This window comes from Mercenaria mercenaria, chromosome 5 (assembly GCF_021730395.1).
Source record: "Mercenaria mercenaria strain notata chromosome 5, MADL_Memer_1, whole genome shotgun sequence".
NCBI classification, from domain to species: Eukaryota; Metazoa; Mollusca; class Bivalvia; order Venerida; family Veneridae; genus Mercenaria; species Mercenaria mercenaria.
The window spans coordinates 77,053,286-77,067,221 of NC_069365.1; the positions used below are offsets into that span (position 1 = coordinate 77,053,286).

General features: G+C 33.6%; 2 protein-coding genes across 4 annotated transcripts in view; one reads left to right on the forward strand and one right to left on the reverse strand.

The window, feature by feature from the left end:
• LOC128557158 (uncharacterized) overlaps window positions 1-4,782 on the reverse strand; it is a 252,569-nt gene extending 247,787 nt beyond the window's left edge. Inside the window, exon 1 of the mRNA XM_053544035.1 lies at window positions 3,961-4,782. Within this exon, the coding sequence (XP_053400010.1) occupies window positions 3,961-4,632 (672 nt within the window). The 5' untranslated portion in view covers window positions 4,633-4,782. The remainder of the gene's footprint in view (window positions 1-3,960) is intronic.
• Window positions 4,783-6,120: 1,338 nt separating this feature from the next.
• The window catches only part of LOC128557162 (uncharacterized), a 40,594-nt gene continuing 32,778 nt past the window's right edge, over window positions 6,121-13,936 (forward strand). Inside the window, exons 1-3 of one of the 3 annotated variants that reach the window (XM_053544037.1) lie at window positions 6,121-6,196; window positions 9,614-9,964; window positions 11,934-12,094. In XM_053544037.1, coding sequence (XP_053400012.1) covers window position 6,196; window positions 9,614-9,964; window positions 11,934-12,094 — 513 coding nt within the window. In that variant the 5' untranslated portion in view covers window positions 6,121-6,195. Of the gene's footprint in view, window positions 6,314-9,613; window positions 9,965-11,933; window positions 12,095-13,936 lie in introns of all 3 variants that reach the window. The other 2 variants (XM_053544038.1, XM_053544039.1) reach the window with 2 other exon arrangements.

A 13,936-nucleotide genomic window follows, 5' to 3' on the forward strand; every position in this document is an offset into this window, starting at 1 on the left:
GAGACATACATGTATGGCTCGTCACTCGGCATATAAGACATAAATTGATAACGGGCATTATTTGAGTCATTCAGTGATGTCACTCTTGAAAGTGAGTCATCCATGGGTGTCAACCTTGTGAGTCATCCATGGACGACACGGCTACATTGTCATCCGTGGATGGCTCGTTTACAGAAGTGAGTCATACGTGGATGTCAACCTTGTTAGTGAGTCACCCCGGATGGCTCGTTTACAGAAGTAAGTCATCCATGGATGTCTCAGTATGACGGAAAGTGAGTCGTGCAGGCATGCCTCGTCTCTGAAAGTTTAAAAATATCATTTGAAACTGTGAATTTATGGATTCGACCTATAATAAAGGACATTTGGCTTTATTACTTAATCAATAGTACAAAATAAGTCAACAATAACTACCTCACACTTTGGAAACCGTGTGTGATCTTAACTTTACTAAATACACCAAGTACGATGATTACTGCAATATTAATTCAATAAACTGTTGACATTAAACACATTGTCTTGAGGTAATATGATTTATATATCAAATACGATTTAGTGTAGATATTTGTATTCCTCAATTTTGATGCTTATCGTACATAATTACCATACTGGAAAAATAAAAGAACGATAACACAGGTTCACTAAAACTTGGAAATCATTATCTTAATGATTATACAACAAAAGTGGTCTACATATGATCATCTAATATTACTAAACATAATAAAACTTATTACTTTACATCTATTTATCCAATCGTGAAGGTTTATTTGCAACACGTCACCGTATAATACATTACCGTATTAGACGCACGTGCATACAAAAACCTGTATTGTTTTCGTATTTGTTCACTAGTCCCATGTTAAACGAAACGCGTGAAAATGTTCCGAATATAAATCGGGTGAAAAATGCGCTCTGTGTTACAATACAGATTTTAATTATGCGTGTTAAAACCAGGATTATTTCTCGTTTGTTTGTAAACACAAAAACGAAAGTACAAGTCATGTCAATGCTGTCCAATTTGGATATAAACGCATTTATTATTATTATTATTATGTATGTCCAGCTGCTGGCTGTTGTAGGGAGGATGCTCTATATAATTAATTTTAAACTGAGACTATGAGATACAATATTCATTTATTTCAAATAAATATAGAATTAGCGGCTCGTCCAATATGGTTTTCTCAGCTGGGTGTTCGTCCAAGTTCTCCGAATTGTACAGAACAATGTTAGCTAACCCGTCCTAATAATATTCAGTAATGAGTATAAAGTATGGACATTATAAATATATTCGTTTCATTTGTTTGGGCATATTCAACACATTTCTTAGAACTATTAACGGAATATTATGAAATATTCGGAACGCCAGGGGTTGGGGAGAGCATTTTCATTGGTCAGAGGCACGGATTCTCCCTACTTCATTCCTCGAAAGAATTAATAATAATTGAAAGATGAGAAATGAGTAAGGGCCAGCCGGTCCGCAACACATAATTAGTCTGTCTTACTTTGAAATACTTAAAATTTAAATGATAATTTAATACCTTTAACGAAATTAAAGGCACTTGCCTCCAGATTTGGCTTAAAATATCATTTTCTTCAAAATGAAGTTTGGTCATATTATGAACATTAGAATAAGAGCTTTTGTATCTAAAATTTTGAAAAATTCCAAATCAAGGAAAAAATATTACTGTGTCGGAAATCGAACCCCGGACCGCCACGGCAATATACATTTTTCCGTCAATCGCAACCAATAGAGCTAAAGCAGAACTAGTAAATTATGACTTCAAAATATAGATATTTATAATTGAGACAGTTTACCTGGAGTAAAACGTTACTAACGCTTTTCGATTTTCATCGCAAAAAGTAGTAAAACAGCAAGTTCTCAAAAACTGTGTTTCCGTAACCTACATTCTCGCATACCAGAGGTCTGCCGTGGTTCCCCGGATTTTGACGAACATCTGATGGATGAGAATGGTAACCTATAGTTTGCCAGTAATTAAGTTTTTAAGCCTTATTAAGAAATATAGCATTATTTCCAGATATCTAAAAAATTATATTTTTTGTCGGACGATCTGAAGGTCAGTCCCATTAAGAACGAAAAAATAAGTGTTAGATAATCTGACACGATTGGTCTTAATGCATGCAAGGCAATATTTATAAATGCATCAGCATATTTACGTTTGTATACATTTGTATACTTAATAAGGAATACCTTATGTAAATGCAATTAAGAATTAAGTTAAATGTAGCAATTAAATTTCTTTTATTTATACAGACGTAGGACAATACCTGCCCTGCTTGAAACCAAGTTTAAGACATCGAAACATTTATTACAGACCTAATTTATGGCAATACTTGCAAGATATTGTTGTTGTTGTAATTTTCCTTGATTTGAATGCATTCGATGCGGTAAATATATCATTCTATATTTATCAAAACAGTGCCATTATTACAGGAACTATTGTGAAATGTTGTATGCATCGTATTACTGAATTTATTTATTACTGAAGGCGTTCTTTAACAGCTACTGATTTGTGTTGCGACGTCAAAAACATTTATATAGTTTTCTGTTTGGTATAAACTCTACATTATATGGCAGACACTTTTTTTTCGGAGAACGAACAAGATGTGGGATAAAATATATTGAATTCATTTGTTGCATGAGTATAATTACTTGACTTTTATGTGAACAAGGATCTAGTGCGAAAGTAGCTTATTCTCGGGATAAAAGTTTTTAAGATTGTTCGGGTGGTGTACTGAATTAAAATTTTATTCTGTGACCAATAAGTACATACTCAAAAACCTTTTCTGTCGTATTATTATTGTTTGATAAAAGGAGTTAACATTAATTACTTCAATGAACAAGCTGCTTGCTAAACTTGCTTGATCAAAGTAATTTTTTGAAATGGCTAATGTAGTCATAACCCGTATTTCATTGTTTGGGATTTGCTAGATAATGTTGAATAATAAATTGATTTTGCTAACATTTTATAGATCTCAAATGTGGAATGTGGAGTTCTTCTAGATACATTGACGTCTAGAATTCTATGTATAATCTTTTAGTTTGGTACCCACAGAAAACATTTCTTTTACGGAGTTGAGTGTCATTAAAAATTTCCGTCTGATTTTTGATCTTTGGGGGGGGGGAACGAAAAAATAAAAGGTTACATTTTGTGTTATTTTAGATGACAATATATTATTCAAATTTCAATACCGCTTAATATCATATTTTCATTAACATTTAAGACTTTGACAACTTAAATTCAATGGATTAGAATAAATTCATTGAGGGTAATATTTCTTTCGTTTTCGTGGATGAATATTGTGTAGGGAGTGCCAGTCTATAAGAAGATGGTTACTTGATAGAAATTTGGTATTTCTATTTACCTCTCCCACGGCGGTGTAGTATAGTCACCTTGCAGCACACTGACCAGGAAAATATATTTATAACTATGTCCAGTGTAGAGAATAAAGAATTTGTAGTTTATATGACAAAAGATGAGTTGATTGTTTCGAAATTATTAGTTAAGCAACTTTGATTTACAGCATAAGAACGTTCAATTTTCTTTAGAAACTTAAATAGTATAATAGCACATGTATGATGGTGTTGATGCTAGAAAACTTGTTAACAAGGTAGATATATTGAAATACAGATACAACTCAATGTGAATTATATTCCCCTGCCAGGCATTCAGTTTCTGAGCGGTATTTTATAAGTCCGGTATTTTATAAGTCTGTGTGATGTGTAAAATCTATCTTTCAGTTTTCCGTACACGATTCATGATTTAGATATTTAAAGTAGCACATCCATTTCAAGACATTTAAGTGGCCGCTCATATTTTATCATATGATATTGTAACAAAAGGTAGTAAACTATTGTAACGTTTTATAACTGTCTTAAATTACCAGTTTTATATGTTACTTTAAATATGTTCATTTTAATCTATGACTTAGAAAATCCCTTACCTCGGCTATCTTACTCTCCGAATCATCCTGCGAGGCGATAAACAATTTGCAGTTTTTCATCATCTTAAAGAACATAGCAGCATCTGTATTAGCTGGTTCTGTGTTGTAGATGTTAGTTCTTCTTGTTCCATCTTGCATAAACATATTTGCTATACACCAAATATGCCTCTTCCTGCATCCTTTAAATATGTCGTCGTAACTAGCCTCTTCAGCGCCCTTTCTGATAGCTTTCCCGGGTGAAGCTTTGCGCGAATTTCCAAAGATTGCTCTAAATAATTTCAATGCGTCAGGCTTCTTTATTTTGGGAATCGTTGCTACTTTGCTTCGAGTTTCCTCTGCAGAATCCCCAAGCATAAGTTGTTTGCACAGTTCATTTTCAAGCCGAATGTTGAAAGTTTGGTTCTGACGGATCTGCATTAAACTATTCAATATGGTTTCACAAGTTTCATGTTTAGCTTTACATTGCCACGGCTTGCTTTTATTAGGCTTCTCGACAATTTTTTGTTCAATGTCATTAATGAATTGTAAAAATTCTGAGATATCACTTATCTTCCACGTACGCATTTCAGCAGCCAATTTATCTATAGCAAATTCATGAAAAGCTACTTTCGTTATCTGCAAAGCATTAATGTTCTGAACCCAATTCGAAAATTCTTTCTGTTCTTTTTCCATCGTTAGTTTTGCATTCACTTGTCTTCAATTACCGATGTGTTTCAAGCATTCTTGACGTTTTTAAACTCTCAAAAAAGCAAACATCTGAAATACAAGTATGAAAATGATTTCACATTTACCGTGTTGCAGCTTTATCCAGTTTGATATTAAAATTCGCTACGCTTAAATACCATATCATATTTTCCAAACTATACTGTACGCATTTTACAAGGAACTCGCTTGTTTATTTTAGAGACCATGGGATAAACTTCTAAAAAAACAATGGAAGTAGTAGATATTTTCACCAATAGAATGTCTTCGGAAAAAGTGAATTAGCTGCCCAAGCAGAAGTGTTTGGTTGTTTGGTTTGATTGAGTTTTAAAAGCTGAACACGCATTTGGAACCTTTAATTTATTTTGTCATTCTTAGTTGGTAAATACCCATGCACTTTTAAAGCAACCAGTGATAAGCTCAGTAAGGTATAGAATATCGAAATCGCCATCTCCCAAGATTAAGTCGTGGTGGTAGTCAATCATTGAGTGCCTGGCGATTTTGGCAATTTTTTGCTTAATTATAATATCATGAATGACATCTTTATTTCTTAACTAAACATTTTCTCTGTAATTTCTAACACATGCTAGAATTTATAGTGATCAAGTTATTTTTGATTTGCGGCTATAAATCCAGCATATATAGTCTGGGCGCAGCGTAAATAACGTTTACATGTGACACAGGTTATTGTTAAAAGTTATCAAACCATTTAAAACATCCATACAAATATTTCATGGATTGTTTTAATTTTGATCTTGAAACCTTTTAATAGCTATCGGTCTGTTATTTTGCCACAAATATAAAAAACTACATGTACAAAAGAATAGCAGTTGAAACATAAATATCTAAGAAATAATATATCAAAACATTGATTTGTTATTCAATAAAAACATTGTTCGAAGTTTAGATGCGATGAAATTATATCACGAAAACACAGCCCGAGCGATAAGATAACATGCGTCAAAACGACAAACAATGATTTTATTGATGAGCAAATCACTGTTTGTGATGTATTATTTCGATTTTAAGAAGTTATCAAGGAGTATGTTTGTCCTTGACAATATCTATCAAATATGTGCCTGATTTCTGTTGATTTCTTTTTCAGCGCGCCGCTTAGTTGCATATAATTATATCTAATTCCATCGCATCTAAATTTATTCAACGAAAAATCACTGTTTGGGATATATTATTTCTTAATTCTAACACGTCGTTTTCAAGAATTAATTTACGTTCTTGACGATATCCATAAAATAGTTCCAGATTTCTGTTGATTCAGGTCGCTATTCCGTCTAACGTCATGACGTAATAATTGTGACGTCAGAAAAAATGAATTATTGAATAGTAACACAAAGTATAATTAGTGTTATATCATACAGTATAGATTATAAATTACAAGTTTCTTACTAAACATCCTTTATTGTATTACAAGTCATCCAATACTTTATGCGTGCAGTATACGAACACTTTGATAGCAGATTACTAATGTTTAAGATGTTATGAAAATTTAACTGAGGATTTTCTATAGAAATAACCAGTAAGTATCTAAACTTATATATAGGATAGATAAGTGTTATATTTAGTGATTGGTAAATTGTGGGCTCTGATGTGGATCATGAAAAGTATTCATAACGTTGAAATGACACAAAACTAGGTAATTATCAGTTTTTATTCAAATGTGTTGCATTGTCTCCTCATATGTCTGTTTGCGTTTTCATTAAACTTGTTTTCACATATATTTCTATTGAAAATAGTATAAATAATATAAAAATATTTTTAATTGTTTGTCAAGAAGAATCCTTGCGAGATTTAATGTCGTTAAGGGAGTAAGGGACAACACTACAGTGAAAAAAAATCAAGATGTTTAATTTTCAAAAAGTCAAAACTGTTTCTTAAGGTTATGCGGACTATTTCTGATATTGTGATTGACCTAGTTGCCGTGTATTTTCAATTGAAAAGATATAATAAAAGTCACCAAAGATAATTCTTCATATAAAAACTACCAGTCAGATTTTGTGTACAGAAATCAGCTTCAGCGTTAAGATATGTTTGAAAGTAAAAATGTACATAAACTAATGCAAAATGTAAAAAAAAAAAAAAAAAAAAATGACCATCTTTTGAAGTTGTTCTTTGTCAAATCTATTTCAAAAATAACATTTTGATAATAGAAAAACAGAACATTCCTAGTACAGCATGTGATATCAAAATCAGAAATGTGCGTTCGACCTATTAATATAATAAATCCCAGGTAATTGTTTCCTTTCTCCTTTCCAAAATAACACTAACCGTATTACAAGAACTATTTTATTTAGGTTATCTAATTCTACCATTGTATAATTGTATTATATTATATCATTTTATATCATTTCTTTGGTTGATCGGGACATATTATGTGAACACCCGTGGCAGGCGGTCGGCGTCCAAAAGCATGCCCTCTCTCTAAGTCGAATAGTTTTAATCCGATCTTCACCAAACTTGGTGACAATGTTTGTGGGCATAATATCTCGGCCAAGTTTGATAACCAGCAAAATCGCTTTAGTCACCATTGGATTATGGCCCTTGAATTACTCGAAATCTGCAAATAAAGCCTTGTCCACCCTCTAAGTCAATCGATCAGTTTTCATCTGATCTAACCCAAACTTGCAGATAATGTTTGTGGGCATAATATCTCAGCCAAGTTTGATAACCAGTTAAATCGCTTCGGGCACTCTTGAATTATGGCCCTTGAATTACTTGAAATCTGATAATTTAACCTTGTCCGCTCTCTAAATCAAACAGTTTTCATTTCATCTTTACCAAACTTGCGGACAATGTTTGTGGGTATAATATCTCGGCCAAGGTCGATAAGCAGTCTTGGATTATGGCCAAGTTTGATGACGGGAGTATTATGTGACAGTCTGGCACTCCTGTTTTGTTTTTAACACCACCGTTTTTAAGCAGTATTTCAGTTATATAACGGCGGGCAGTTTACCTAACCAGTATTCCTCTATTGTGTACCAGTGCAAACCTGTTCTCCGCAATTAAAATGCCAACTTCCCTACATGAATCAGAGGTAGGGGACGAATTATTTCAGACACAAAGTCTATAATCTAATCGTCACGGAGAACATATGACCCGCCTGAGGATCGAACTCACGACCCCGCGATCCGTACATCTGCGCTATTCCTACTGAGCTAAGCGGACGGCTTCGTTTAATATCAAAGAAACAAAATTATGATATTTCCAATCTCTTGTTATATCAACATTACACACAAAGTTATTTAATAATCAAGTTTTCGAGATAAAGTTAGTCAAACTATTTGTCTATCTATCGTCTTCTATTCACGTTAAGTAAGTAACGTACGGAAAGGTATAAATGAATGCAATTGTCACATAAAGGGAGAACTGTGCAGACTCAAATCTAGAGCTTTTGTCTACGCTTCTGATACCCTTGACTGCGCTACCTTTTCGCAAACTCATTCGAATCAAGTTCAAATACATGACACATCAATCGCAGATATGATATTGCATTAGAATTTATAGAAAGAAAACACATTTTAACGTATTCGGAGATAGGGAGATAGATGGGATATTTACACAGGTTGGTGGTCGGGGATCGAGACTAGTTTTAACGGTTACATATACTTTAATGTTTCAGGCAGTAAACCAAACTTAGCAAAGATATATAGAAACGCATGTATCTACACATGGGCCCGTACTCCAGCTCGTGTACGTGTTAAATGTGGTTAATCAAATTTGCGTCAAGAAACGGAATTGTTCGTAACATTTATTGTAATCGATGTTCACTTAGTGCTTAGTGCAAATTAGGTATTTACTGGTAGTGTTTTAAAAGTTTGGTAATCTTATCCTGTTTGCTAAAACAAGATATATTTTTAGCAAACGTATAAATCCAATTGTTGAAATATTCCGATTTCTATTAAATGTGAAAAAATGGGTGTTACAAGTACACGCAAACGTGTTCCTATGTTTTTATTTCCGGTACTATTTTGCTAAAATTTATAAATCTGATGGATAAGATTATATGAAATGCGAACATTTAAAAAAAAAATTCAGAACATGAACATGGTTTATTTGTCATCACTATGGCAACGTCACTCATAAGCCACCAAACGTCATTATTACGCTGTTGAATCACACACAACTAATTAATATAATTCAAAATCACAAGTGTTTAAGTGTTTCTTGCCATTAAATGCATTTTATACACCACACCTTTCTACAAACAGATGAATACTGTTTATACGATATTGCCTTCGTATTGATGAGATGAGTCATATATAAATAATATACAACGGTCCGTATCAAAGAGCACTTTAATTTTAGAAACGTGATCGAACGTTATTATCTTCGGACGTCTGGACTGCGAATCGTCATCAGTATTGTCGGGACCACTTTTATTTAAGATTCAAAAGGTTACTTTATGTCTTCGTTCAACCGTGATTTTCAAGCAGCGTGTATGTGCGTGTTTGTGTCAAGCGTGCGTGTGTTTGTGTGCGTGTGCGTAAGCATAATACAACTCGACATATATATATATATATATATCGTGTAGGTTCTCAGTAACTACACTTCGTAAAATTGCTCTCAAAAGTCCTGTACCATTCAGCTAAAATACTATTCTGCAGAACCACATCTGTAAATGTTACTAAATGAATGCATGACTATAGATATAAAATACTTGTATATACCAAAGAGCTATAAAATATATGTATTTTATAGTTCTTTGTATATACTTATAAATACCCATATAGGAGAAGACCTTTATAAGCTTAGCTTTCGGATCTTATCCTTTTTCAACATGTATAATATCGATATTGTAAACTGCAAAATATACAATGCACATATGTTTGAAATAGGATCTGTTTAAACCAAATACTTTGGCTCTCTTACAGTAATCATGTTCAAAATATAATACAAATCTATATAAACACGTAAGTATTTTTCTTTTCATGTAAAGTGCTCCCGGCCAGAAAAAATACAGAGTCGAATAAAGAAAAGTTTTCAAACTGGATCCATTGTGTTATTTCCGTGAGTACTACAAAAACGGCATTTGTCAATTCTGTTATACGAAAGTGGAGAAAAGAGATTTCTACATGGAAAACAGATGAACAAAATCAATTAATACAGTTTCTGCATGATGTTGGAGCAGACAAAGTAAACGAATCGACGGGAGGGTTGTCAAAATGGTCAATGTCTTGCCACCCCCTGTGTAATGAAATATTGCAGCATTTGGTGAAATTGCAGAGGAACCCAAAACGGAAAATCAACTGGAACAGCTGTTTATGTAAATATATAGGAGGCGCACAGGGTAATTCTATAGCTGCAAATAACAAATAAGTTTTCTAACTCTGTTACTCGCAAATATTGAAATTTAGTACATGTTCAGAACAAATTATTTTTATAATGGCAGTAAATTTCATAACCTCATCCATTGTTTGTATGGTCAAAAGATCTTGGTTTCTATTACATTAATAAGAATACAAGTTAGATGGGAATATCGCAATGTTAGGGTGTCCTTTTCGGGCCACCTTAAATTTCGCTTGTAACACGCGATTATTATCGCTTTTGAGATACATGTAGTTGCAGAATTTGTCAATACTCGCAGAAGTTTTAGAACGATAAATATCGTGCCAATGTTGCATGCAGATTACTTCACGGCAGGATAAGATACTATCAAAATTTAAGCACATGCGAAATTTGATTTAAATTTCTCGTGTTTTAGTCCTAGGACAACTTATACATTCATACCGATGTCATCAATCACCGACAGTGCTAGATATGTTCCGCCTTTTACAAAATTTCGCTTGTCTTAAAGTTTCGAATGTCCAACGCGATAATTACTGCTAGTCCTTAAATTTTTCTAGTATCTTATCTGTCCATTGAACAATACTACATGCGAAATGTAACAATCATCGCGAGGCTTTTAGGACGATAATTATTGTGTTATAAACCTCGCGATAATTGTAAAATTTCACCTATATATGTTGTTTTACTAGCATAATTTAAGATGGCCCGAAAAGGACGACGTACTGTGTCATTTCAACACAATCCAGCAACAGCGTGTTATGGATATGTAAATTATAAATACAGATAATGTAAATGTTACCACTGACAGAAAGTCAGAAGCAAGTATATGCATAGAACTAAAATAATGACTGCTAAAATGTAAAGAAATGTTATTATTTTCTTGGATACGATGAGACACTTTTTTTCCTGTAAAGCCTTATGCGTCTTTTAATGTAATTCGCTCGCTCATTTATCAACTTACACATTTTCGAACATTTTGTGACTTTTGTGACTTTCTAAACATGGATTAACGACGGAAAACCACATATAGGAAGCGACAATAATATGACACAATTGTCATAATAACTAGTCAACTGGCATTCTAACTTCACTTTTTACTTGTAAATAAATAAAATAAAATAAATTCCAACAAGGAAATTTAGTTTAACCCAATGACAAAAAAAAATTAGATTATTCATCCATGATGATGACACCGATGTCGAAGTCTTTATGCTATGATGAAGATTGGTCTAAACACAGTCACATGGGTAACGATAAAAATTGCACTGCCTCGTAGACGGTTTAAACACAGTCACATGATTAATATTGAAAAGTCCTATTGTCTCGCAGGTGGTTTAAACACAGTCACATGATTAATGTTAAAAAGTCCTATTGTCTCGCAGGTGGTCTTAACACAGTCACATTATTAATGATAAAAGGTCGTATTGTCTCGTAGGCGGAAACGTAAACACATAATTAACTTCTAGATGTACCGTCATGACATTCTTATGTCAAACATTGTGACGACATATACAGTTTCCTAGAGGAAATGACAAACCGCTTCAATTCTTTAACTGAAATTCCCTGTGTTAAATTAACTTTCAAAATTTTGGATTTGATAATAAAACAATTTTGTTTAAAACTTTCGGTTAATATTAAGATTTATCCACCTGAAAAAAGTTATGTCAACCTTATACTACGTCCACGGTCGCTGTCACCTTTCCTAATCTCAATGAATTCTCTTATAGATCGCACTAAAAAGCAAAAATTGTGAAAGTGAAAAAAAACTCAACAATGACAATTGAAAATATCTCTGTTGAAAGTAAAATAAATGTGTGTACATATTTCATAAAATAATAATACTCATGTACCAAAAAGTTACTGTTACATAAATGATGCATCGAAATCAGAATCTGAAATAATAATTGTTATGTTCGATGTTCATTACTTTTCATGCAAGAATCCCCTCATTTGTAATTATTTCTATGTAGTATCTCTAGAAATACAAATCTGGTGTTTGGCAAATATGTTTTTACTACCCGGAACTACAAGCACGAAAGGACCAGCCGATACGGATGCTTCGACGTTTTTTCAAATGATGAACAACTGTGAGCTTTTTAAAATTGATGATGGAGACAGACTTTATGAGGAGGTAAGAACATATTATTTTTTTGATAAGTGTAAGACAAGTCGTCAAGAATGATTTCTTTTATGAATAATTTGTTAGTTACATAGTTTAGTGCTTAAAAATTGTCCTTTCAGAATAATCAAGGGAGCATATATCGCTATACTTATAACTGAGTTGAAAGCTGCAGTGTGATTTTAATACATTAATACAAATTTCGAAATTTTTAGTGACAAATAGTCTGTTACAGGCTGTCAAGCGTCCCTAAAATTCCTACTTTTTCTACCCTTTTTACAATTTGACTAATATCCAGGAAAAGAAATGATGAACAAGAGGGTCATAATGATCCTGGATAGCTCACCGGAGTAATATTAGCTACATGTATCAAATGTCAACCTGATGCTTAAATATTAAGAAAGCAGGTCAGTAGGTCACTTTCATGATCACTGAAAATCAGATTTAAGATCAGTGTGCAAAACATCTTAAAAAAGAAGAAAGTAGGTTAGTAGGTCAAGGTCACAGTCAAGTGACCCCTAATTACTAGTGTTCATCAGAAAATTATCATTAAACAGTCTAGGAAATATCATATGATAATTTTTTAACTATCTTTTTCTGATATAAGTCATATAACAAGTGACCCCCAGGACTGGACCTCTTTTCACCCCAGGGACATAATTTGAGCAGTCTTGTTAGATATCAACTAGACATACATACCAAATATCAAAGACCTAGGCCTTGAACTTTCAGACAAGAACATTTTTTCCTATATAAGTCTGTGCATGACTTGGGTCACCCTGGGTAGGGTCTCTTTTTCAACTACATGTAAGGGGCATAATTTGAATAATCTTGGTAGTGGACCACTAGGCAATGCAACATTCCAAATATCAAAAGCCTAGATCTTCCAGTTTCAGACAAAAAATCCTATATAAGTATATGGTCCTCCAGTGCAGGGCCTGTTTTTACCGCAGGGTAACATTTTGAACAATCTTGGCAGAGGACCACGAGGCAATGCTACATACAAAATATCAAAAGCCTTGTCTTGTGGTTTCAGACAAGAAGATTTTTTCCTATACATGTCTAAATAAACAATGTGACCCGGGCCTGGGCGGGGCAATAATTGACCCTAGGCAGGCGCGTAGCTAGGGCATTTTTCATAGTACGCAGAGGTAATGCTGGGGTCGAGGTATCCTCCTCTGATTATTTTTTTTAATGTGAAAACGGCAAATTGTGCATTTTAAATAGCATATTTTTTTAAGCAAAAATATTGCACAAATATCTTTTTTTCTCATTTCTTTTATATAAAATGTATGGTTTTACTTTGTATTCGTATAATATTACACATGTAAACTGCTGTTCATGTACATGTGTGCAAGTATTTAAACAAAACAGATGTTTCGAGGTAATATACTGTCAAAATATCATTATGATTGGATATATCATTCAAGGGATATGTCTATAAGTAAATGTACGATAGTTGTTAAAATGAATTTTACCGTCACTCGAGATCTAGCTTTGCCATCGTGATCCCGCGCTTCACGTATCGCCTACCCAATGATGCCGAAGAGCTAGACCACGATGGCAAAGTGCGACACGATTGCAAAGTGCAAAACAAATTATCGATTTCACGCTTAGCAATCGTGATCTCGTGTGGGGCCACGACGGCAAAATGCGAGATCGCAAAATTCCGTGCTTCACCATCGCGTAATAGCGAAGCGAGAAGAGCAAAATAACGGTGGCGAAGCGTGAGATCACAATGGCGAAGTGCGAAATTAAGAAATTTTTGCGATTTTGTGCTTGTGATCTCGCACTTGGCCGTCATGGATCGTGATCCAACGCTTCGCTTATCACCTGTGCATGATGGAGAAGCAC